Below are 26,591 nucleotides of genomic sequence, written 5' to 3'. Positions count from 1 at the left end.
CGTGCCACTGCACTCCAGCCTGGGTGATAGAGTGAGACCCTGTCTCAAAAAAAAAAAAAAAAAAAAAAAAGGATTTTTTTTTCCCTGTGAGAGAAACATACTCTTTTTTTGGGTATTAAAAGGTTAAAGGGCAGGACAGTTATAGAGAATTGAGAAATAATATGGCCTTGAAAAATATCTCCAGTCTGTAATCCTAGCACTTTGGGAGGCTGAGGTGAGAGGGTTGCTTGAGCCCAGGAGTTTGAGACCAGCCTGGGCAAGATGATGAGACCCTGTCTGTACAAAAACATTTAAAAATTAACCGGGCGTGATGGTATGCCTGTAGTCCCAGCTACGCAGGAGGCTGAGGTGGGAGGATCTGTTGAGCCTAGGAATTTGAGGTGGCAGTAAGCTGTGATCATATAACTGCACTCCAGCCTGGGTGACAAAGTGAGACCCTGTTTCTGAAATAAAAAAAAAAAAAGAAAAAGATTTCACCAAAACCACTTAGAATTAATTAATTTTTTTTTTTATGTCGGGGCTCTAATTTGGGGGTTAAATGTGTATACATGGAATACAGTTTAGATTAGTTGGCTCATCTTGGTTATCCAATTTATAGTACAAAGGTATTTAGTTACATGGCATATTGTTTAAGTATTATTATTCTTTGCCCACAAGATGTGAAGTGTTTCATTTTTTCATTTAAGTTAGTGTCTGGAAGAACTAGGAACTGTGTTATATTTGAATAGAATTTAAAAGGTAAATGTGTTAATTCTTCCTTTTTTCCCACTCAGATTAAGAATTTCTTGTCAAAACGGGTGTTGATAATGTACTTTTTCAGTAAGGTAAGAATATGTGGTTATAGCATTGGAAATGGGGAGGGAGGAAATGAAATGTGAAATAAAGTAGCAGATAGGATCTGACTTGTAAATATTTTATAGCTTAATCCTAGCAAGCCAGGCAGCTTTGCATAGTGCTTCACTGACCCTCCGTTTTAACAATAGTTGCCCTAGACACACATCTCACTTCAGTGGCTTCTGAAGCTTGACTCTCTAGTTGCCTCTCGAGTCTCTTGGCTGCTGGCAGCTTTTTGCTGGTGGGCAACACAGACCCCTTCCTGCTGTCTGGATCTTCACAAAGTGAACAAATTTGTGTGGCTATCTGGTGCTTCTTGGCTCATGTCCTGCTAGCATCTTTGTGACCAATTTGGTGTTCAAAAGAGAGATGATGATATCACAGATGTTAAATTTATGATGAATAAAAAGTTATAATTCAGACCACACATGAAATGACTTCCCAACTTGTGTATTAGCTGTTCCAGCTGCCACAGGAGAGTAAATCTCAGTTGTAGAAGCTAAAGATTCATTCCTGTTTTTGCTGGCTACGACTGTTGTGTCTTTATTTAATCCTTTGATGTGCAAAACCTTTGCCCCTATGTAGGGGAAAGAATTTTTGTTTTTAGCTTTTAAAATCTAGCCTCTCTTTCTGCAGATATTGCAGTATTATCTAATATCACACTCACTCCATTAATACCTTCAAGCGAAAGTTTATATTGGCATCTGTTATATTGATTATTTGGGAGTCATACTCTGGTGGAAAAAGAGGTCTGAGCAGCCCTAATAGAATATAGATAACACATAACACAGTCATTTCAGGGGCTTGAAACTGCTTTTCCACTATGGTGGAAGGGACGATCCACCCAACTAGCCATTACCTTTACCAAAAAATAATCCACCCTGGGCTGCCCATTAGAGGAAGGTGTCTTGTCTTCCACCAAAAGGAAGAGGGATTATCTGAAGTTTTACTTCAGTGGTTGGTTTCAAAAGAAGGGGAAAGGCCAGGCGCGGTGGCTCACGCCTGTAATCCCAGCACTTTTGGAGGCCAAGGCAGGCGGATGACGAGGTCAGGAGATCGAGACCATCCTGGCTAACATGGTGAAACCCTGTCTCTATGAAAAATACAAAAAATTAGCCGGGCGTGGTGGCAGGTGCCTGTAGTCCCAGCTACTCGGGAGGCTGAGGCAGGAGAATGGTGTGAACCCGGGAGGCAGAGCTTGCAGTGAGCTTGAGATAGAGCCACTGCAGTCCGGCCTGGGCGAAAGAGCGAGACTCCGTCTCAAAAAAGAAGAAGGGGAAAATAACTCACCATGAGTGTCTCATGTGTGCCATACTCTGTTTTTGCTTCAGTTCCCTCATTTAATTCTAACAGCATTCCTGTGAGATATGTCTTTTTATCCTCATTTTACAGATAAGGAAACCTGAGACTCAGAGGAGTCATGTGGCCTAAGGGCACAGAGACAGTAAGTGGCAGACCACATGGTGACCAAGATCTCCTGTTTTCTGGAAAGTGAAAGGCTAATTTTGATCCCAGTTTTGCAGGTGGATCTATTATATGATAAATTGTAGACACTGCTGCTATTTGATGTTAAAAAATGTAACTTAATAGACTTGTTGTATGGTACTTAGTAGGCTTCATTGGGTACATAACCAAAGACAGCATTTGTTCAAATGGACCAATTGTTCCACACTATTCCATGGTGGTATGTTAAAGAAGGTTAGGCAGCGTGAAATTGTGTCATTCACAGCAACATGGATAGAATTGGACATCATAATCTTTTTTTTTTTTTTTTTTTTTTGAGATGGAGTCTTGCTCTATCGCCCAGTCTGGAGTGCAGTGGCGCGATCTGGGCTCACCGCAAGCTCTGCCTCCCAGGTTCACGCCATTCTCCTGCCTCAGCCTCCCGAGTAGTTGGGACTACAGGCGCCCGCCACCACGCCCGGCTAATTTTTTGTATTTTTAGTAGAGACGGGGTTTTACCGTGTTAGCCAGGATGGTCTCGATCTCCTGACCTCGTCATCCGCCTGCCTCAGCCTCCCTAAGTGCTGGGATTACAGGCGTGAGCCACCGCGCCCGGCCGGACATCGTAATCTTAAGTGAAATAAGGTAAATATTGCATGTTCTTCTTACATATGGAGGCTAAAACATTTGATCACATGGGAGTAGAGTGGAAGGAACAGACGGGGAAGGGTGGGTAGAGGGCAGGAGTAGTATGGAGAGAAGTAGGTTAAAGGGTACAAATATACAGTTAGAAGGAATAAATCCAATGTTTGATACCAGAGTAGGATGATTACAGTTAACAAAAACGTATTATACTCAGGTGATAGATACCCAAAATGCCGTGACTTGATCATCATGCATTATATACATGTAACAAAATTTCACATGTACTCTATAAATTTGTACAAATAAAAACATTTTTTAAATGAAGGTTAGGCGGTTTTTCTTTGAGTGGGGTTGAGGGTAGACAATTTAAAAGAGATAACAAGTAGGCAGTTTTGTTGTTGTTGTTGTTGTTTTTATTTATTTATTTATTTTTTTGAGACGAAGTCTTGCTCTGTCGCTCAGGCTGAAGGGCAGTGGCGTGATCTCAACTCACTGCAACCTCTGCCTCCCGGGTTCAAGCGATTCCCCCACTGCAGCCTCCCAAGTAGCTGGGACTACAGGCGTGCACCACCACGTGGGCTAATTTTTTGTATTTTTAGTAGAGACGGAGTTTTACCACGTTGACCAGGCTGGTCTCAAACTCCTGACCTCAGGTTATTGGCCCTCCTCAGCCTCCCAAAGTGCTGGGATTACCAGCGTGAGCCACTGCGCCCAGCCAATTTTTTTATTTTTATTTTTTATTTTATTTATTTTGGTTTTTTGGGGTTTTTTTTTTTGAGACGGAGTTTCGCTCTTGTCGCCTAGGCTGGAGTGCAGTGGCGCGCTCTCAGCTCATTACAACCTCTGCCTCCCGGGTTCAAGCGATTCTCCTGCCTCAGCCTCCCAAGTAGCTGGGACTACAGGCACATGCCACCACGCCCAGCTAATTTTTCTATTTTTAGTGGAGACAGGGTTTTGCCATGTTGGCCAGACTGGTCTCGAACTCCTGACCTCAGGTGATCCACCCACCTCGGCTTCCCAAAGTGCTGGGATTACATGCGTGAGCCACCACGTCCAGCCATCCCAGGCTGGAATGCACTGGTATGATCTTGGTTCGCTGCAATCTCGACCTCCTGGATTCAAGCAATTCTCCTCCCTCAGCCTCCCAAATAGCTGGGATTACAGGCGCGTGCCACCACACCTAGCTAATTTTTGTATTTTTAGTAGAGATGGGGTTTCAGCATGTTGCTCAGGCTGGTCTCAAACTCCTGATCTCAAATGATCTACCCACCTTGGCCTCCCAAAGTGCTGGGATTACGGGCATGAGCCACCACGCCCAGCCAAAAATTTTTTCTTTCTTTTTTTTTTTTTTTTTTGAGATGGAGTTTCACTCTTGTTGCCCAGGCTGGAGTGCAATGGCACGATCTCAGCTCACTGCAACCTCTGCCTCCCAGGTTCAAGCGATTCTTCTGCCTCAGCTTCCTGAGTAGCTGGGATTATAGGTGCCTGCCACCATGCCCAGCTAATTTTTTGTATTTTTAGTAGAGACAGGGTTTCACTATGTTGGCCAGGCTTGTCTCGAACTCCTGACCTCGTGATCCACCTGCCTCTGCCTCACAAAGTGCTGGGATTACAGGCATGAGCCACTGCACCCAGCCCCAGCCAAGTTTTTTAAAAAGAGTTTCTGTAACCATTCTCTTAAGTGATCTCAGAACTGATCCTCCGGCCGGGCGCGGTGGCTCACGCCTGTAATCCCAGCACTTTGGGAGGCCGAGGCGGGCAGATCACGAGGTAAGGAGATCGAGACCATCCTGGCTAACACGGTGAAACCCCGTCTCTACCAAAAATACAAAAAATTATCCAGGCGAGGTGGTGGGCACCTGCAGTCCCAGCTACGCGGGAGGCTGACGCAGGAGAATGGCGTGAACCCCGGGGGACGGAGCCTGCAGTGAGCCGAGATCACACCACTGCATTCCAGCCTGGGCGACAGCGAGGCTCCGTCTCAAAAAAAAAAAAAAGAAAGAACTGATCCTCCGAGGTAGGTTGAGTATATGTAACTTTAAATTAGAAACTGAGACACAGAGATTTAGAGACTTGGCCAGGGCCACACAATGAGTTGATGGTAGAGTGCTTTATTGTAGTTAAATGAGTAATTATCAAGTTAAATATAAAAGAATTTATTTTAAATTTTAATTCTTGAGAGGCAGCTGTGAATTTTTTGTTTTGTAGTCTACATATTTAATTAAAGGAAATAATGGAGTTTTCGCTCAGGGGAATTCACTTGAATGTTTTGTTTTTATTTGTAGCACCCAGAGGCATCCATTCAGGCTGTTTTTTCAGATGCCCAAATGCATATTTGGGCATTAGAAGGTAAGCAATGGCTGTGAACTGTAACTATGATTTTAATTGTCAGTTAAATATTGAAGTATAATCCATGAAAGGGCAGTTCTGGTCCTTGATCTCAGTCTTTGAATGTACAGATTCGTTTTTATATCTTTGTTTTATATAGATCATTTTGAAAAATATATTTAGGCGTATTTTGATGTGGGCACAATTTTTTCTTGTATGTAAGCAGAGAAACTGAGCCTAGGTTCTTTTTTTTTTTTTTTTTTTTTTTGAGACAGGGTTTTGCTCTGTTGTCCAGGCTGGAGTGCAGTGGTATGAACACAGCTCACTGTATCCTCGACCTCCTGGGCTCAAGCAATCCACCTCAGCCTCCTGAGTAGGTGGGGCCACAGTTGCATACCACCACGCCCTGTTAATTTTTGTTTTAAAAAAATTTTTTGGGCCGGTTGCAGTGGCTCACGCCTGTAATCCTAGCACTTTGGGAGGCGGAGGCAGGCGGATCACCTGAGGTCAGGAGTTCGAGACCAGCCTGGCCAGCACGGTGAAATCCCTTCTCTACTAAAATACAAAAATTAGCCGGGCATGCTGGCATGCACCTGTAATCCCAGCTACTCGGGAGGCTGAGACCGGAGAATCGCTTGAACCCGGGAGGCAGAGGTTGCAGTGAGTCGATATCATGCCACTGCACTCCAGCCTGGGTAACAAATAGCACAACTCCATCTCAAAAAAAAAAAAAAAACGTAGTCTTTTTGTTTGTTTGTTTGAAGAGATGGAGTCTTGCTGTGTCTCCCAAGCTGGAGTTCAATGGCATGATCATAGCTCACTGCAACCTTGAACTCCTGGGTTTATGCAATCCTCCTCCCTCAGCCTCCTGAGTAGTTTGGACTACAGGTGCATGCCACCACGCCCAGCTAAGTTTTGTATTTTTTATATAGAGACAGGGTCTTGCTATGTTGCCCAGGCTGTTGAGCCTGGATTCTTTTATCTCTTTCTCTACTTCAAAAACGTGCAACAGATAGATTGTTTTTAACTTATGTTAACTTATGTTAAATATGAAAACTTAGTTGTTAAAGAGCTGTTTTTTTTCATCTTATAGATGCAGCCTTCTCAGGGCTTAAATGTTGCTCAGAGGCCTTTCCTGACCATTCTCTGAAAAGTATCCTCTTTTCAGAGAATACTGTATGCCCTTACCACATGGTTTTTTGTTTTTTTTTTTTTTCCTGGCACATATCATTACCCAACACTATATTATTTTTAAAATTTTCTTCCTAATAGAATGTAAAGCCAGAGACTGTTATTTTATTCATAACTAATTCAATTGAGTACTTTTTTCAGTGCCTATTCCAATTTTTTTGCCCATTTTTCTATTGAATTGCTCCTCCCTTTATTTATGTATTTTTTTTTTTTTACTTTTTATTTTTGAGACAGTCCCACTCTGTTGCCCAGGCTGGAGTGCAGTGGTGTGATCTTGGCTAATTTCGACCTCTGCCTCCTGGGCTCCAGTAATCCTCTCACCTCAGCCTCCCGAGTAGCTGGGGCTATAGCTTTGTGGCGCCACACCTGGCTAATTTTGTATTTTTTGTAGAGAAGGGGTTTCACCATGTTGCTCAGGCTCGTCTCGAACTCCTGGGCTCAAGCGATCTGCCCGCCTCAGCCTCCCAGAGTGCTAGGATTACAGGTGTGAGCCACTGTGCCCAGCCTTTATTTCTTCTTATATTCAGAATATTAATCCTTCCTAAAATAGATGTATTTCAAATAGTTTTGCCTAATTTTGATTCACTTTTAACCTTTTTTCTTTTTCCCTTGAGGTCTGTCGCACTTAGTAGCAGCATCATTTACAGAGGATAGGTTTGGAGTTGTCCAGACTACACTACCAGCTATCCTTAATACTTTGTTGACGCTGCAAGAGGTAAGAAATCCGTGGGTTGGGAGGGGTTAGAGGTCATCTTCCCCTCCCACCCAGTGCTTTGTTTGTTTCCTATATATCACATTTATCGAGTGACAAAACATATCGGAAGTTAAAATAATGATACTTTTTCACCCTCAGGAGATTACAATCTAAAAAACAGAAAAGAGGCCGGTGTGGCTCATGCCTGTAATCCTAGCGCTTTGGGAGGCTGAGGCCGGAGGGTCGCTTGAGGTGGAGAGTTTGAGATCAGCCTAAGCAACATGGCAAGACTCGGTTTTTACAAAAAATAAAAAATTACCTGGCCATGGTGGTGTATGCTGGTAGTCCCAGCTACTCAGGAGTCCGAGGTGGGAGGATCATTGGAGCCAGGAGTTTGAGGCTGCAGTGAGCTACGATTTCACCACTGCACTGCAGCCTGGGTAACAGAGCGAGACCCTGTCTCTTATTTTAAAAAACAAAACTAAAAGATAGTTTAGGAAGAGAAAACTTTTTATCTGCTTATAAAATTTTACAGAAACAGAAAAAGAAAGTATACTAAACCTGTAGGATATGCCTCTGGCATTAAACACATTGTTTAAAATACTAGACTTCTGTTCACTGACAAAAGGAAATCCTTACACAATTTGTAGCTGCCGAAAGTGACCTGTGATTAAATGACCCATATAGTTAAGTGCCCTATTGGGTTGAGGCTCAAGAACTGAGGCCAGTAGATGCCTATCACCAGGCTTGATGGCTAGTTTTAACTAATAGGTTTTCTTGGTCCTAGACTTAAAGAAGGGCAAAAAATAAAACACATGCTTTCTGCTTTGCAGTAGGCTTCTTTTTCTAACTTCATGGTACTTGGTACTTTTTATGTCACTTTATAATATTAGTTACATGTCACATGACAGCTATAAACACTAGGGGCTGGAGGCATTTAGAGATAGCATCTGGAGGCCAGGTGCAGTGGCTTGTACCTATAATCCCAACACTTTGGGAGGCTGAGGTGGGCGGATCACCTGAGCTCAGGAGTTCAAGACCAGTCTGGGCAACATGGTAAAACCCTATCTCTACAAAAAAATAGAAAAATTAGCTGGGTGCAGTGGTGTGAGCCTGTAGTCCCAGCTACTCGGGAAGCTGAGGCAGGAGAATTGCTTGAACCCAGGAGGCGGAGGTTATAGTGAGTGGAGATCGTGCCACTGCACTCCAGCCTGGACCACAGAGCAAGACCTTGTCTCAAAAGTAAATAAATAAATAAATAAATAAAAATAGCATCTGGTGTATATAGTAGGCCTTCTGAAGGAAGTGGAATTGAACTAGGCTTAAATGATAACTGGTGCATCTTTTGGTCTTGGGAAACCATTTAAGATATGAAGAGAAGCCTGGGCAACATGATGAAACTCCGTCTCTACAAAAAAATTTTAAAAAATTAGCAGGGTGTGGTGGTGTGCACCTGTAGTCCCAGCTACTTATGAGGCTGACGGGGGAGAACCACTTGAAGTCAGGAGGTAGAGGTTGCAGTGAGCCAAAATTATGCCATTGCACTCCAGCCTGGGTGACAGAGTGAGACCCTGTCTCAAAAAAATAAAAGATAATGAAGAGAAAATATACTTCTCCATTTCTTTCTTTAACACTCAATTCATTTTACTGATTAGAAAATCTTACCCATCAAAACCAGTGATTCTTTTGCTTTGAGCACTTTTTCTGAGTACCTTCTCATGTATGTTACTTGAGATGTGTGTGTCTGCATGGATAGTTTTATTATTTGTACTCTTTCCCAAGTGCCATTTTGTAAATAAATAGTTTCCTAGTAATTCCCTGCAGCTTCCAGTATTTGGTTTATCTGACTGCACAATAGGATGACCATGATTTGGGCATATCTTTGATGGTCATAACATTATTTTTTGTCACTCTGGCAGTGTAGTTAAAATAGCAATAATGGTACAGTGCTTATAGTCTAGAGTAATGTGTTATTATTATTTGATCTTTATGACTATCTCGTGCAGTCAGCAAAGTGGAAGTGTTTTCGCCCTTTTTTAATAGATGAAGGAGGCTTAGTAGTGCAGCGACTTACCTCAGATCTCACACACAATCTCCTAGGTGGCAGAGCTGGGACTAGAACCCAGTCTGATTGCAGGGCATTAGCAGTGCAGTAGACCCTGGAAAAAGCTACAGATCCACATCCCTCCCCTGCTTTTTTTTTTTTTGAGACGGAGTCTTTGCTCTGTTACCCAGGCTGGAGCGCAGTGCAGTGGCGTGATCTCAGCTCTCTGCAACCTCCGTATCTCGGGTTCAAGTGATTCTCCTGCCTCAGCCTCCCGAGTAGCTGGGAGTACAGGTGCATGCCACTATGCCCAGCTGATTTATGTTGTTTTTTTTTTTTTTTGAGACGGAGTCTTGCTCTTTCTCCCGGGCTGGGGTGCAGTGGTGTGATCTCAGCTCACTGCAAGCCCCACCTCCCAGGTTCACACCATTCTCCTGCCTCAGCCTCCCGAGTAGCTGGGACTACAGGTGCCTGCCACCATGCCCGGCTAATTTTTGTATTTTTAGTAGAGATGGGGTTTCACCGTGTTAGCCAGGATGGTCTTGGTCTCCTGACCTCGTGATCCACCCACCTCGGCCTCCCAAAGTGCTGGGATTATAGGCGTGAGCCACTGCGCCCGGCCTGATTTATGTATTTTTAGTAGAGATGGGGTTTCACCATGTTGGCCAAGCTGGTCTCAAACTCCTGACCTCAGGTAATCCACCTGCCTCGGCCTCCCAAAGTGTTGGGATTGATACAGGCGTGAGCCACCGCGCCTGGCTTGATCCACATCCCTTATTCTTTCTTCAGAGAGAATGATTCTACCCTTAGAACTGTGGCTTTCAAACTTTTTGGACTGCGATCTGCAGTACATTTACATTAGACTCAGAATATAGTGTGTGTGTGTGTGTGTGTGTGTGTGTGTGTGTGTGTGTGTGTAGATAACAGAAATAAAGGATTCCAGTACTCACCTTTTACTATGTGTAGTGCATTTTAATATTTTTCATTCTATTTCATTTTTTAAAATGCTGGTTAAAACTCACTGAATTGATTTCATAAAGATCACACCGCCTGCCCTAGGGGTATTCTATACCAAAATTGCTCTGCTCTTACCTCCACCACCATCAGAATTTCTAGTTCTTCATAGTTGGTTAGAAGGAAAGCAATCTGTTTGATTATAGTCATTCATACCTTTGAGTAGGAAGATAGGAATTACAGATTTGTCAAAAGGTCAAGCCCTGTCTTTCTCTGTTTCATGCCACTATAACAGAATACCACAGACTAGGTCATTTATAACGAACAGAAACTTAATTTGTCTCATGGTCCTAGAGGCTGGGAAGTTCAAGATTGAGGGGCTGCATCTGGTGAGGGCATTCTTGCTGAATCATAACATGGCAGAAGGGATCACCTGAACAAGAGAGAGCAAGAGATCGAACTCACAGTATTAAACCCCTCTATAATCTGCATTAATTCATTATTGAGAGTGGAGTCCTCCTGACCTAAGCACCTCCCATTAGGCCCCACCTCTCAACACTGCTGCATTGGGGATTAAGTTTCCAGCACATGCTTTTGGGTGACAAATTTAAGTCATAGCAGGCCCTATTTACTTAGAAACAGGGGAGTTGGAATGGAGAATTACTTTCGAGGGGCAGAGTAGAACGAGGCAAAGAAGCATATTTTTGGATGTTGAGAAAAGATGGAACAAAGAGAACAGGACCAGTGACCTGATACTTAGCTTCTCAGTAAAAAACTCCTCCTTATATGAGGCTTATAATGTCTGTTTTCCCTTAAGCCACATCATGGCCAACCTTTTGGTCATGCTCTCCCATCATCAAATTTTGCAAACTGCCTCACAGTCTTTTTTTTTTCCACTCTACATCCTGAGGTTGATTGTAATGAGTAATTCAGTCTGTGTGGGTAATCTGCCCCACACCCTGTCTGCATAATTCTTTGACTTCTTCCTCTTCACTACCCATTTGTATACCCTCTCAACCCACAGCTATCACCTAGGCCCAATTATCCCCTGAATATTGCACCGCCAGAGTTTGAAACTCCAGGATTCTACCCTGTAAGCTAGAGTCTTTAAATGTTTTTGTTCCAAAGATTCCTTTGGCAGTCTGTTGAAGCCCATGGACTTCTCAGAATCATGTTCTTAAATGCATAAAGTGCTTAGGATTAGAAAGGAAATCAGTTATATTGAAATTATCAAGATGTTAAATTTATGATATAGTAATATGTGGTTTTTAATTATTGCATTACATAACAAGATCTGTCAGTGAGTCCAATAACTTATTTTGAGGTAGGGATAAGATGAATGATATTTCAAGATAACTATAACAGTCATATTGGGATATGGAGATATTGGTGATTTCTGTTGGTGACAAAGTCACAGGAACTGCTAATGCTACTACGATTTGTTGCTTACATTCATAGTTGAAGGAAATGCTAGATTTTAATTAGATCTTAGTAAAGATAAATGTGTAATTCAAGTTTGTACCCCCTGAATTTTTCCCTTAGGTCTGTGGACCCAATGTAAGATCCCTTCTCCAGGCACAGCCCTTTCATGTCCTTGCTGCTTCTGCACAGTTTCTTTGATCCTACCAGGATTTCCAGTTACTTTTCCCCATGTTCTTTGTCTTTCAGCTCCCTCCTGACTACGTATATGCCTTTCTGTATCCAGTTTAGACCTTGTGGTCTATTATTTCAACCACTTTATTACCAGTTCCTTCGACTCCTTTGTCCCCATGTCCTTGAGCTGCACACGCGTGGCAGTTCCACTACCCACCCATTCTCTTGCCGACCCTTCCTGCCTTGCTTCAGGATCTTGGCATTTTTGTCCTGAATTATTACATCCTCTTGCCCCTATGGACTCTCAACTGAGTTACTTCGTGCTCTGATTCCAGCCACTCTGCTATTCCCATGAGTCCTCTGCTCTTATAACTACCATAGACTATTCAGTCTCTGCCTCCCACCAAATATATCTTATTTTCTTAACTTGACTGTAACTGCACATGCTGCCTTTTGTTTTCCTTTTTTGTCTAGAACATATTTTTCTCCTTTGGTCTGGCTCTACTCTATAACTCCCCCCTCAACACTTTATTTGTCTTTACTGACTTTTATTGTCTCCTCTTCATATTAGCTAGAGTAGAGGTGGGGACTTTGTCTCGCCTCTATTCCCATCATCTGATATAGTACCTGGCAAATGACAGGCACTTATTAAATGCTTGTTGGATGGCTGCTGGATTGCATCATTGCTGGTTCAGTGGACGAAGACTTCTGTTTTGGGGCTTAAATTTAGTGACAATTTTGATGCAATGAGTTGATTAAAATGCTCCCAAACCATCTTTTTGTTTTGAGAGGCAGGAATGTGATGTGACTCATATGATCCCTGTTATATAGTTTTGGCTTTCTGTTCTTTGGTCTAGAAGGGATCAAAGTGAAGAGAGTAAGTTTAAGTATCTCTGTAATTTAAGGCAAGTTGTACATTACTGGCTTCTGGGTGTTACTAAGGAACAATTGTGTGGAACTGTTCTATCCTTTTGTTTTACTTTTCAGTATCAATAACATCAGCCATTTCACTGAATCATTAAAGGCAAAATGTGAAAGGGAAGGGGAGCCTTTCATTCTTCAAACTGTTCAGAGGGCAAGGAGTAGGGTGATGGATATGCTAGCTAGCTCAGTGGTTTCAGCCAGTGGCCAGATCATCCTGGAGATCACTGTTATTATAAGGGACATATGTACTTTCATTCGAATGATTACCATTTCTCCAACATGCTTGCAGCTGTTTTCTCAGAGGTTTTTACATGCTGTTTTGGTTAATTAAAATACAAATTCATTTGAAAGCATTGCTGAGTTCGTAGTAGTTATTTCCTTTATCAGTGGATGGACAAGTATTATCCTCTGGAAGTCCACAGGATTTTATTGTTGTTTTTAAAAAGGGTGCTTACATACAAAATGTTAGGAACCAAAATGATATATTTTATAATTAAAATTTTTTTGGCTAAGTGCGTCAGCTCATGCCTTTAATCCCAGAGTTTTGGCAGGCTGAGGAGGATAGCTTGAGGTCAGGAGTTCTAGACCAGCCAGGGCAACATAGTGAGACAGTGTCTATAAAAAAATTTTTAAAAATTAGCCAGGTGTGATGATGCTAGCTTATAGTTCCAGCTACTTGGGAGGCTGGGGCCGAAGGATCACTTTAGCTCAGGAATTTGAGGCTGCAGTGAGCTATGTGATTGTACTCCAGGCTGGGCAACGGAGTGAGACCCTGTCTCTAAAAAAAAAAAAAAAAGAAAGAAAAAAAATTAAACTTAGTAAAATATACATAACATAAAAATTAACCTTTTTAATCTAATTTTTAGTGTATGGTTCTGTGATATTAAATATACTCACATTGTTATGCAGTCATCACCACCATCCATCTCCAGAACCTTTTCATCTTTAAAATATGTTTTACATTCTTTAGATAGCCTTGGTTTCTGTGGAAAGGCCGATGTCATCCTAATGAAGTTGATCAGCCCTATCTATTGTATTTTTTGCCTTGTCATTTGAAGGTCAAATTTTGATATATTTGGAATATTGATGTTTTACCTTTATGCCATTCACAGATCCATCCCTCCAGTAACTATTTAATTATCAAGCAATTAGCATGTGATACGATACAGAATGGAAAAAGACAGGGTTCCTGCCATCCAGGAGCTTACAGGATGTAAAACAGATAATCATACAAAGAACTACAGTTGTAGTCAGTGCCACAGTGCCACTGTGCATAGAAATGCAGGATGAGGCTGGGCACGGTGGCTCACGCCTGTAATCCCAGGACTTTGGGAGGCCGAGGCAGGTGGATCACCTGAGGTCAGGAGTTTGAGACCAGCCTGGCCAACATGGTGAAACCCTATCTCTACTAAAAATACAAAAAATTAGCCGGGCGTGGTGGCAGACACCTGTAATCCCAGCTACTCGGGAGGCTGAGGTGGGAGAATCGCTTGAACCTGGGGGGCAGAGGTTGCGGTGAGCTGCGATTGTGCCGTGATTGTGCCATTGCTCTTCAGCCTGGGCAACAAGAGCAAAACTCCGTCTCAAAAAAAGAAAAAAAGAAATGCAGGATCATCAGAGAACGTATGACAGGTGAATCTGAGCTAGTCTTGCAAGTAGGGGATAGAGAGATGTGAGATAATTAATGGCTCCTGGAGAATGTAGGGGTAGGAAGGAGGAATGGGGGAAAGAAAGGAATATTCTTGAGGGCCAGAGCTGTGGATTTGAAGACCCAGAGACCCTTGACCAACACTGTACCCGTCAGAGTCTATTCTTGGTTTCTGTAAAGTCCTATGCTGTTTTACCTAACATTTGCGTAGTATTCCAAAAGAAATGCTTTAAAAATGTTTTTTGTAAAACCCTGTGAGGTTAAAAGAAGGCTTATTTTGCATGCTGAAGTCTCTTTCAGAAACTATTTTCTGTGTTAGTACAACTTATTCGTGATTGTACCTAGTAAATGGTTGAGTCAAAACTGGAAACTAGGGTTTTGGACCCCAAGTCCTTTGCAGGCCACCCTTTAGATTACCTTTGGGAGAGCTTGGCAGAGTTTTGCATTTCTTAACCTCCTTTTTCACGATAGAATGGCAGTATGGCAGATGTGCTAAAGTGTGAGATCTGGAGTCAGACTGACTTGTGTCTGAATTCCAGCTTCTACTATTTCCTAGTTGGAAAATAACATTTATTATATTTCTTCGAATCTAAGATGCCATTAATTGGAACATATACCTTCATTTCAGAAAGCATAAAATGTAAAAAAAAAAAAAAAAAAGCATATTATAGAACTAATATATATGGCAATCTCTAAACATCAGTTTTTATATCTGGAAGATGGGAGTGATGATAATGGTAGCTAGCTACCTCATAGGGTTGTGAAGAATACATGAGATTATCTCTGTAAAGCCCTTGGCATGTGTGACCCATACTAGGTGCTCACTAAATGTTAACTCTTACTACTTTGTTGTCATTATTCCTATGCTACATGACTTTTTTTTTTTTTTTTTTTTTTTTTTTTTGCGAGAGAGTCTTGCTCTATCACCCTGACTGGTCACTGCAACATCACACACTGGACTTAAGTGATCTTCCCCCCTCAGCCTCCCAAGTAGCTGGGACCACAGGCACGCACCACTATGCCCAACAATTTTTTTGTATTTTTAGTAGAGACAGGGTCTTGCCATGTTGCCCAGGCTGCTCTTGAACTCCTGAGCTCAAGTGATCTGCCTGCCTTGGTCTCCCAAAGTGTTGAGATTATAGGCATGAGCCACTGCATCCAGCCACATGATAATTCTTATACAGGAGAAAAGATCTTTCAGATTAAAAGAGTGAGACCCTGTCTCTAAAAAAAAAAAAAATTCAACAAAATTTATTCTCTTGCAATTATCCATGTAGGTCTGTTGGGCCCTTTTAAAATCTAAGGTATATTATAGATCTAGTGATTGTACATTTTCACTATCTTGTAACGATTTGCTATCGATTATCCTAGGAATTATTTTATCATTACTCATTAGTTATTCTTGTGTTATAAAAAAGACTAATATGAAAACAGAATAATGATAAAATCATGTAGTAGTGCATGATTTTTCATGAAAAGCTATATAAAAAGTCTAGACACACATCTTTGTAGTCTTTTTTAAAGTTTTCATTGAATACAATTGATAATTCATAATTTTTAAATTTTCTGTCCACATGGTAAAGGGAAGAAAATTGCCAATATGTTAAAAACAATTACTGAGACACATTGGAAGACAAATGCAGAGAGACAGCAGCACTCTAGACCAGTTCTGTCCAATAGAAATAAAATGCAGTCATCTATGTAATCTTATATTTTCTGATAGATACATTAACAAAATACAGGTGAAATTAATAGTACAGTTTATTTAACCCAGTATTTAAGGTAGTATCATTTTATCATGTAATGAAGATAAAATTACTAATGAGATCTTTTATATCCATTTTTACATGCTAATTCTTAGAAATCTGGTGTTTGTTTTTCACTTTGTAGCATATCTCAATTCAGACCCGCCACATTTCAGGTGCTCAATAGCTACATGTGGCTAGTGGCTGCCATATTGGACAGTGCAGCTCTAGACTTTAATGACGATGGTGAAATTGATCATATAAGAGGAATTTCAGGACCAGGCATGGTAGCTCACACCTGTAATCCCAGCACTTTGGGAAACCGGGGAAGGCAGATCACTTGAGATCAGGAGTTCGAGACCAGCCTGGCCAACATGGTGAGACCCTGTCTCTACTAAAAATAGCAATAAATTAGCTGGGCATGGTGGTGCATGCCTGTAATCCTAGCTACTAGGGAGGCTGAGGTGGGAGGATCGCTTGAACCAGGGAGGCAGAGGTTGCAGTGTGCTGAGATCGTGCCACTGCACTCCAGCCAGGATGACAGAGTGAGACTCCGTCTCAAAAAAAAAAAAAGGAATTTCAGACTGTGAACGTTCAGTTGATGATATTCTAGATATGTTTTCCTGAAACTCAAGGATTATAGAACAATATGTTTTTAAGGAGAGCAAGGAAATATATGTGGTATGCTTATCTAGTAAGTCATTCAACAGGAAAGACTTCATCCCACAGTATTTTAAAAGTGTTTCCCAAGACTGGAACATGCTTGAGATAATTTTAGGTAGTAGTTGAAATTCAGTGAAATACTTAAATAACAGTAAATTCAGTGAAATTCAGTGAAATATTAAATAACACTAAAGTGACCGTGGCAGACTGAACACATGTATCAAATTTTGTTCCTTCCCCAAAACTCTATTAAACTATAGAAAAGATATTTTATAATACATAAATCCATAAACAGGAGAGGACATAATAGCAACAGAACTTTCAAAGCTGGAAAGCAGATGGTTGAGATAGCTAACTTAGCAGATTCCAGAGGTAGATTTCAAATTGGTGGTGGGAGAAGCACCAAGTAACTCTAGAACCAAGGGTGAAGGGACAGGTACCCAAAATAAAGAGGTTTGGGTGAGAGCTGTTTGAAAATTAGTTAGATCCCTAGATCCTATGCTGTGGGGTAATTGCTCCTCCTCCACTGTAGTCTGAGGTTTATCCTTTAAGAGAGAGTAGAGCACCCAGTCTGGGGGAGTTGTGGGTGCTGTACTAAAGGAGAGGGATGAGTTCAAAAGCCCTGGTGTCCACTTGGCTTTAGAACACTGGGGCAGGCCCTATAGTCAGGATACTAGAAGACTTTTCTTTGGGCACTCTGACCAGTCCAAGAAGAAAGACCTAAAGTGACTGAGTTGAAGGTTCACCCCCCAGAAGTCCCTGCAGATGACCCACTGTGAAGAGCCGCTTGTCTGTAATCCCCAGTCATGCACTTAGAATTGGTGCTCAGCTCTTTAGCAGGTCCCACTTGCATTTGTGAACGAGGATCACTAGATTTCTGAGGAAAGTCTCTCATGCAGAAGTTGGAGACTAAAGGGAGCAAAGGGGGAAAATCAGCTTGGAAGAAACTAAAAAACAAAAAAGCTGTCATCAGAATCCTCAGAAATAAGAAAGGACATTGCATCTTAGAAACAAAAATAGGATGCTAAAATTAAAAAGAACAGATGATGTTAAAGAGCTCTTGAAATTAAGAACATGATGGCAAAAATAATTTTAATTATTTTTGTTTTCAGTTCTTTTGGTGGTGACATTCATAACTGTAAATAGTATGCTTATACCGTTGTATCTTGTCAGTTTATTTTTCCATGGGGACCTCATGATGTAACAGTATCATCTGTCATTGCTCATAAATGCCTTATCTGAATTGAAAAGGCAGATAAACTAATGAATAACCATTTCTGTAAAGTATAAAGTTTTGGTCTTTTTTTTTTTGCTGAGGTCTTTTAATGAAGCTCCTCCTGCCTGTCACATCATAAGCAGAGTAGGACATCAGTGTTTGACTTCAAGCTTTGCATTTTCAAGGATATTGAATGATAGCTTCATTTCCAAGGGCAAGTCTGGATTTTTGGGGGGCCTGGTAACTGTCATAGTAGCTCAGCCTCCCTATTGCATTGTTTATGAAACTATTTTGACTGTGATCTACAATAAGAAATGTGTTACAGCATATCTATAGATATGTGTATATCTCTCTGTATATATCCATTTGTATCTATCTCAAATCTTAATTCTTTGGACTAAAGTGACTTTTTTTTTATTTTTAATTTAATTTAACTTAATTTTTTTTGAGATAGGATCTCTGTCGCCCAGTCTGGAGTACAGTGGAACTCCTGGGCTCAAGCAGTCCTCCCACCTTGTCCTTCCAAAGTGTTGGGACTACACATGTGAGCCACAGCACCTGGCCTAGGGTGGCTTTCTTTATAATCTAAACTGATGTGTTTTCTTTCTTGGTGTAGGCAGTTGACAAGTTCTTTAAGCTTCCTCATGCTTCCAGTAAACCACCCCGGATTTCAGGAAGCCTTGTGGACACTTCATATAAAACATTAAGATTTGCATTCAGAGCATCACTAAAAACTGCCATCTATCGAATAACTACTACATTTGGTGAACATCTGAAGTAAGTTTACCTGTTTTGATCCATGATGATACCTATTCTGGGGAGCTTTCCTTAGAAATAGGTGGGGGAATGATAAGGCTCATGTGTTGAAAGTGTTCTTTTGGGACCTTGATGATTCTCACTTTGAACTTACAGCTTGGATGTGGACTTAATATTTATATTTTAAAATTTGGCCCATCATAAAGCTTTGGGGATTTCTTTCAAATGGACAAAAGAAGACAGAAAGTTATAAATGCAGCAAATTTAATTATATGTATATTTTTAAATTACCAAAAGATCCTTAAGGGAGAAAAAAAGAGCAGAAAACCCGAGTACCTTTCCAGAAAAGCATATTAAAACTAATTCTATTGTTATATCTTGGTCAGCAAACTGAAGACTTGGGGTGAGCAAAGTATTCCAGAAATGAATCCCTGATGCTTTGTGATTCATGCTGGAAAAACACCGACAGATCACAACACCTTGAGAAACGGAACCAGAGAGAAAACCACAAATGCCAAGCCTGTTTATATTTAGTTTTATTGATGTTTACTGCTTTCCTCTTGTGAAATGATCTAGCTAGGCAGGATGAGGGATACTAGCTTAGTAACTAAACTATATTTATATTTATCACAATTATAAATGAACTTTAGAAGACATGAGAGATTGCTCTGCTGTTTTTGTATGCAATCAATGAATAGTTTAAGACTTCCAATTTAAATTAAAGTTAAACAAAGTTAAAAATTCAATTTGTCAGTCACCCTAGCCACATTTGAAGTACTTAATAACTACATGTATTTAGTAGCTACTGTATTGGACAACAGAAGTATAAAATCTTCCCCTAATTCTAGAAAATTTTATCAGATAGTGCTATTCTAGACAATACACTTAGAACTTTGTGTTTTTTCATTTACTCTTTTCAAAGACCCTGTGAAGTGTAGAAATTATCATAATTGTACAGATATGAAAACTGAGGCATAGAGATGTTAAAACTTGCCTGATAGCACATGCGTATTAAACATGAACCTGAAATAATCAAGTCTTTCTTTCTCTTAAAAATCTTTAATCTTTCTTTCTTTTTTTTTTTTTTTTTTTGAGACGGAGTCTCGCTCTGTCACCCAGGCTGGAGTGCAGTGGCGCGATCTCGGCTCACTGCAAGCTCCGCCTCCCGGGTTCACGCCATTCTCCTGCCTCAGCCTCTCCGAGTAGCTGGGACTACAGGCGCCCGCCACCACGCCCGGCTAATTTTTTGTATTTTTAGTAGAGACGGAGTTTCACCGTGGTCTCGATCTCCTGACCTCATGATCCGCCCACCTCAGCCTCCCAAAGTGCTGGGATTACAAGCGTGAGCCACCGCGCCCGGCCTAAAAATCTTTAATCTTTCTATCTACAACACTAGACTGCCTCCAAGATATTAATTAATATGTAGGACACATTCAGAAAATACTGATGAATTTAGAGAATGAAATAGATATGACGTATATTAATGATAGAACAAAAGCAAGGAGAAGGGCATACCCGTAGACCTTGCCTGACTGTGCTCATGGCCAGGCCGGGGGGACATTGTATGCGAGATTAATTTGAAGTTCTTGCCAGCTTTAGCCAGCTTAATCAGTGGCCGGATAAATAGCAGGACTGTAACATTTCCCTGGGGGAAAAAAGGCAAGAAGAAAAGGGGAGCATAGGGATTTAGATAAGAAAGTGATCTAGGCCAAGCACAGTGGTCCATGCCTATAAGGACGTTATCCCAGCACTTTGGGGGCCGAGGTGGGCGGATCACCTCAGGTCAGGAGTTTGAGATCAGCCTGGCCAACATGGTGAAACCCCGTCTCTACCAAAAATACAAAAATTAGCTGGGCGTAGTGGTGCTCACCTGAAATCCCAGCTACTCGGGAGGCTGAGGCATGAGAATTGCTTGCACCCAGGAGGCGGAGGTTGCAGTGAGCCGAGATCGTGCCACTGTACTCCAGCCTGGGCAACAGAGCGAGACTCTGTCTCAAAGAAAAAAAAAGAGAGGCCGGGCGCGGTGGCTTAAGCCTGTAATCCCAGCACTTTGGGAGGCTGAGGCGGGTGGATCACAAGGTCAGGAGATCGAGACCATCCTGGCTAACACGGTGAAACCCCGTCTCTACTAAAAATACAAAAAATTAGCCAGGCGTGTTGGCGGGCGCCTGTAGTCCCAGCTACTGGGGAGGCTGAGGCAGGAGAATGGCGTGAACCCGGGAGGCGGAGCTTGCAGTGAGTGGAGATCGCGCCACCGCACTCCAGCCTGGGGGACAGAGCAAGACTCTGTCTCAAAAAAAAAAAAAAGAGAGATATAGATGACTGATTAAAAATTATGAGAATGGATTATGAGAATGGGCCGGGTGCAGTGGCTCGCGGCTGTAATCCCAGCACTTTGGGAGGCCAAGGTGGGTGGATCATCTTAGGTCAGGAGTTTGAGACCAGCCTGGCCAACATGGTGAAACCCCTTCTCTACTAAAAATACAAAAATTAGCTGGGCATGGTGGCAAGCAACTATAATTTCAGCTACTCCAGAAGCTGACGCAGAAGAATCACTTGAACCTGGGAAGTGGAGGTTGCAGTGAGCCAATACTGCATCACTGCACTCTAGCCTGGGTGACCGAGCAAGACTCTGCCTCAGAGATAAATAAATAAATAGATACATAAATAAATAAAATAAAAATTGTGAGAATGAAATTCCGCCTTAGTTTCTTTTCTCTGAAAAGAGCCATATTTTAGCGAGATGCTGCCTCAAAAATAAATAAATACGTAAATAAAATAAAATAAAAATTGTGAGAATGAAATTCCACCTTAGTTTCTTTTCTCTGAAGAGAGCAATATTTTATATATGCGCCAAAGTTGATAAAATCAGTGGAGGCTGTTTGTACAAACGTAGGACAGTGTCGTATAGTGGAAAGAATGCTAGATCTGGAGTTAAAATATCTGGATTTCTGTCTGCATCATTGGCTATCTGTGATTGTGAGCAAGTTTCCTAGTGTTTTAAGTAACTCACCCAAGATTATGCAAGTAGTGAGTTGCAGAACCAGGATTCAGATGCAAATCTTTCTAATCCTAGGGTTCTATCTATAGTGTCTATACTCCTAACCTAGACTGTGGTGTTTCCCCTAACTTCTGAATCTTTCTGATACAGTTTTTGTCCCCATGAAAGGGAACGTTCTCACACCCACTTGGTTTCATTTGTTGTTAGTAAAGATAAAATGGGATCATACATAGGTAAAGCCCACTGTGCAGTATACATTATCATGATACTTATTATTACTGTATAATATCTGATTATTCACTATTCAAAGCTCTGCCTCTGAGAACTAGGTATAAATGAAGTTAGCTCTTGAGCTCTGAAAATCAACTAACAAACACAGCCCACTCATTGGAGACATTCGTTCAACACTGTTTACTCATTTTTTAAAAGATAAATTGTATTGTGTATATTTGAGGTTTATAACATGTTATGGGATTTATATATAAATAGTAAAATGTTGACTGTAGTGAAGTAAGTTAACATGTCTGTCATCTCACATAGTTACTTTCTTGTGTGTATGTCAAGGGCAGCTAAAATCTGCTTATTTAACAAAAATACCTAGTACAATACAGTTTTGTTAGCCATAGTCCTCATGTTATACATTAGGTCTCTAGACTTGTTCATCCTACATATGAGCAACTTTCTATCCTTTGACATACATCTCCCCATTCCCTGCCACCTCCCATTTACTCCTAATTTAGGCTAATTTAATTCTGGTTTTCCAGCCTATGAGTCAGGGTCTTGCTCTGTTGCCCAGGCTGGAGTGCAGTGACAAGATCGCAGCATAGTTCACTGCAGCCTCAAACTCCTGAGCTCAAGCAGTTCTCCTGCCTCAGGCCTCCCAAAATGTTGGGATTACAGATGTGAGCCACCATGCCTGGCCCATATCAAAATTTATTTGAGGGGCAGAGATTGCTACTAGAGTCAGGAGTACTAACAGTAAATTGTAGGGGACACTTTACTACCTGCCAGCAGAGAGAAATGTCATGAGAAAGCCACGGATTTGCTGTTTGAGAGAGTTCCAGAGCCATTAAGTTAGACAAGACAGCCTCACTAGCACCTAGAGGGCATCTTTTTACAGTAAAATACTTGAAATGGTTCAATTGGAGGTACATGGTTCAAGAAAGCAAAGATGTCTATAAGACATCTTAGGGCAATTCATAACAAAATTATTAAAATAAGACTGTCTTGGCACTTTAAAAAGCGGTGACCTATTCAAGAACTAGAAAACCGGAATCTTTCATTATATTCAATTTTTGCCCAGAATTTTAAGAGGAAGTATTTTACTAGTTTCAGTATATATTTGCCCTAATTTTGTCAAGGTAATGTATTTTCATGATGGTGAGGGTGGAGAGAGAACTCAGTGTTCCCATCCAAAGCATAACTTATGTTCAAAGGGAGAAGTAAATCTAAACCACCGAGCTGTTACCTTTGGAAACAATTAATGGAGTCTATTGTGTTTTAACCAAACATTTTAGTTTAAAGGATTTTGTATTAAAGGCAATTCAGATACTCCACAACTCAAAGATAATGTTGGAATCTGGTTTAAATAAAATAATAAAATCCAGAAAATCTACTACAAGGCCTGGAACTCCGCACAGCAGGTTCCATAGCAGAGCAGGTTAAAGTCAATGCCTTCGCTTGTCAGTCTTAATTTGTTTGGTCTTTTAGAAGATAGAAGCATGCCATTACTGAATGCAAGCCCTCCTCTTCATTAGATTAAAAGGAGTTTTCATCCAGCTTTTTCAGAAATACTAAATAAGTGAAGACTTCTATTCATTTTTAATTGTTTTGAAAAATATTGACTCTCTGCTCTGTGGTTCACTTAATATGCTTAATGTAAAATAAAGCTTATGCTTTGAATTTATGTTTCATTTAGTGCTGTGCAAGCATCTGCAGAACATCAGAAAAGACTTCAACAGTTCTTGGAGTTCAAAGAATAGTTAAGTAATATAAACTGTGTTCATTACACTGCTGATACAACTACAGATGGGACAGTAAATGTTCAGCATTCTTGGATCAGAAGAAAACGGACTAATTAGATGCTTCCTTTGTCGTGGTGGTTGCTTTGAAAACTATACTTTAATGGGAGAAATCATGGTAAGAAATTCTCAACAGCATAACTGAAAACTGCCTTTTCTGTACCGATTGCTTTTTGTGTGTGTGGTATAATAAAATCTTTATTCAATTTTACAGAAGCATTGATGGCAGTCGAAATGTCTGTAGCTCATATAACTTAATAATAATAACTAAAAAACTTTTAGAACTTACTTTTGAAAAGAGGGAAGCCAGTTCTGAAATGAGTGTAGGTTGACTTCATAGTCTTCTTAATTAAGAGTTTAGCTCTTTGTAAACTCACAATACATAAACTTTTTAAGTGTAGTTTCATTTACTGAAGGATAAAGATGGTAACAATGCAGCAATATTCACAAAAAATATTGTCTAAAGGACATATTTTGTTAATCTGTTAGGTTGGGTTTTTGTTTCCAGGGACAAATTAAATTTGTATGATTACCCAAAAAAGGGTCTCCGTTTACAGATGCTAACTCTATATAAAGGAATGTGGAAAAACTCAGTTCTTAAGTTACAAGATTAAAAATTCACATTTGGTCTTTAAGAAACAATTGACTGACATCTATGAATTTATTTTGTATCATACTGGTAAACACAAAGTATTAATGTATGGGTATTTTCCCAGCTAGTTTTGCTTTCTTTTTCTGGAGCAAAACATTAAGTGATTGCAGAGTTTTTCAAGCAAGAGAAAAAGGTTTGCAAAAAAACCCAGGAAATGTTCCCTTTTTTCCCCACCATTCATCTTCATTAGATCAAATTCTGTGAAACTTGTCTGGTCTGTCAAAGGGAGCAGCCTCTATAGTGTTAAATGGCTAATTAAAAGAGGAAGATCTTTATAGCCACAAACAACTTAGTCATCAAATAGCAAGTGAAACCAAAACGTCAGAGGGATTACTGTACTTGGAAGTATGTTGTGTGTCCCTAATGTGAACGAAGTATTGTTAGAATTTATTAGATCAGCTTCTTTGGAGATCAAAGATTGGAAATCCTAGTCATAGATATTCACTGGACTGGCTTTGGACTGAAATGCTCCTTGGTAATTCTTTTCCTATTGTCTTTTCCTTCTGGTGTCCCAAAATATTTTCTTTACAGTCAGCACAGTACTATATATGAATCTTTAATGTGGTATCATATATGTCTACTTTTGTCTGATTCATTGATGTATTATATCTTTATAATTGAATATTTTAGCTCCAGGTCCTGTTGCCCCTTCAACCAGTACATGCCAAAATGGGTGCTACTGGCCTTGAGCGTATCACTGTGGGACAGTTCCCCGATTGTCAAGTGTTTAGATATGTAGGCTATTGCCATTTTTTTTTTGTTTTTCGTTTTGCTTTGTGTCTGAAGCTGAATTGATTTCTTTTTTTGAATGTGAAAGTTGAATTTCAAATGTAGTCGTTTCTTACAGATGGCCAAGACAGAAAATTGTGGCTAGGTTGACTGAGAGCTGTTGTCTTCCATGTATTAACACAATTAAGCTTTTTATATTCCACTCTCTGTGCTGACCCTGGCTGAGGCATTTTGGGAGACAAGGACTCTGAATCTTCTGCTTCCATTAAAGAAGAACTGTGATATTCAACCCATTGGATTTCTGAGAATAAAGACAGGATGATTCTTTGAACTTTGACTTACTTGTATAAAATGTCCAGCTAGGTTTAGGTTTTTGCCATTTCCTGTATACTTTGGGTAAACCTACAGTTGATGAGCAATGTGAATGTTTCTGAGAATGTTCATTCCTGTTTTCTCTCAAGAGAATGTGCTGTGTACTAAATACAGGCCTCATAGTGTCTGCCTGTTGAAGATCTGGAAACTGCCTCCCCAGATTTGTATTGTATTTGGTAGGTAAGGGGGTCAGTTTCTTTTCTCATTGTGTGTTGATAATCTACACACCATCTGTTGGAACTAGGGTGTTATTATGGGGAGCTCCTCCTGTGTACTAGGAGGAGGACCTTAGGGAGGCCAAGAGGAGAGAAGCATTTCCTTTGATGAAGTCACATCCTGTCTATGAGCCCACTAATGCTGTAACGTTGGCCTGAAGGAGAGTGTTCTTTAAAAGCCTTTCTCGGCTGTTAGTATAAAAACATGATGGTATCAGCTCTTAGCATGTTTGCTTGACCCTTATGGAAGGTATAAATCCACAGAACTTCTTTCCCAGAGAACTGGGAAATTGTCCTAGAAATAAACCTTGTACAGTTGAGTGGACATGGATAAGCAACAATTTGTTACTTTGCAGGATTTGTTCCTTGGTAATTGTTTGGTGTGTCATCATCCGTCTGTTTATATCCTTTTGTATATCGTTGATACTGGATTGGGTAGAAAAATAAATTGGCAATTTTAAAAAATGGAACAATTAATTGAAATATGTGTGTCTGTAAAAGGTCAATTATTTAATTTCTGGACGGGGTGGTGGTGATGTTTCCTGAATCATTTCAATTTAGTCTCAGATGCTTATAAAACCTGAAAGAGTTGAACTTCTTGAGAAGTCAGCTTTTGCCCTTAACCTAGACTGATTCGGTGGGTTTCATGGTAACTCTCAGGAGCCTGAATTCAGAAAGTCTCATTCTTTGTTGTCTTGGCTGACAAAACTAAACAAAGGGTGGAGGTGCTGAAAGCCATCCCTTAACAGAAGTTTCTTTTCTTGCCAAAATAGTGTTTCCAAACGGATCGTATTCCCCTAGGCTAACAGTTACGTCTGTCAGCGTTACTTAAATTAATCTGAACTTCACCTCTAGGTAGTTGAGGTACCTCAAATTCCCTCTAGCTCTCCTAACCCATAGTTACCTTTCTTTACAACCAAATA

At 40.6% G+C, this 26,591-nt stretch overlaps 1 protein-coding gene and 1 non-coding gene across 2 annotated transcripts in view; both read left to right on the top strand.

The window, feature by feature from the left end:
* The window catches only part of NDC1 (NDC1 transmembrane nucleoporin), a 66,359-nt gene extending 40,224 nt beyond the window's left edge, over positions 1 to 26,135 (top strand). The window contains exons 14-18 of the mRNA XM_032136683.2: positions 774 to 824; positions 5,208 to 5,271; positions 7,056 to 7,156; positions 18,539 to 18,699; positions 23,598 to 26,135. Of these exons, the coding sequence (XP_031992574.1) occupies positions 774 to 824; positions 5,208 to 5,271; positions 7,056 to 7,156; positions 18,539 to 18,699; positions 23,598 to 23,661 (441 nt within the window). The 3' untranslated portion in view covers positions 23,662 to 26,135. The remainder of the gene's footprint in view (positions 1 to 773; positions 825 to 5,207; positions 5,272 to 7,055; positions 7,157 to 18,538; positions 18,700 to 23,597) is intronic.
* LOC116458161 (small nucleolar RNA SNORA58) lies at positions 20,186 to 20,321 on the top strand. Its single transcript, XR_004245227.1, has one exon. It is a non-coding gene; the product is annotated as a small nucleolar RNA SNORA58 (small nucleolar RNA).
* Positions 26,136 to 26,591: the final 456 nt, after the last annotated feature.

The sequence above is a fragment of the Hylobates moloch genome, unplaced genomic scaffold (assembly GCF_009828535.3).
Source record: "Hylobates moloch isolate HMO894 unplaced genomic scaffold, HMol_V3 SCAFFOLD_18, whole genome shotgun sequence".
Classification (NCBI taxonomy): domain Eukaryota; kingdom Metazoa; phylum Chordata; class Mammalia; order Primates; family Hylobatidae; genus Hylobates; species Hylobates moloch.
The sequence above is the reverse complement of the archived record's forward strand: the minus strand, read 5'-3'. Positions and strand labels throughout refer to the sequence as shown.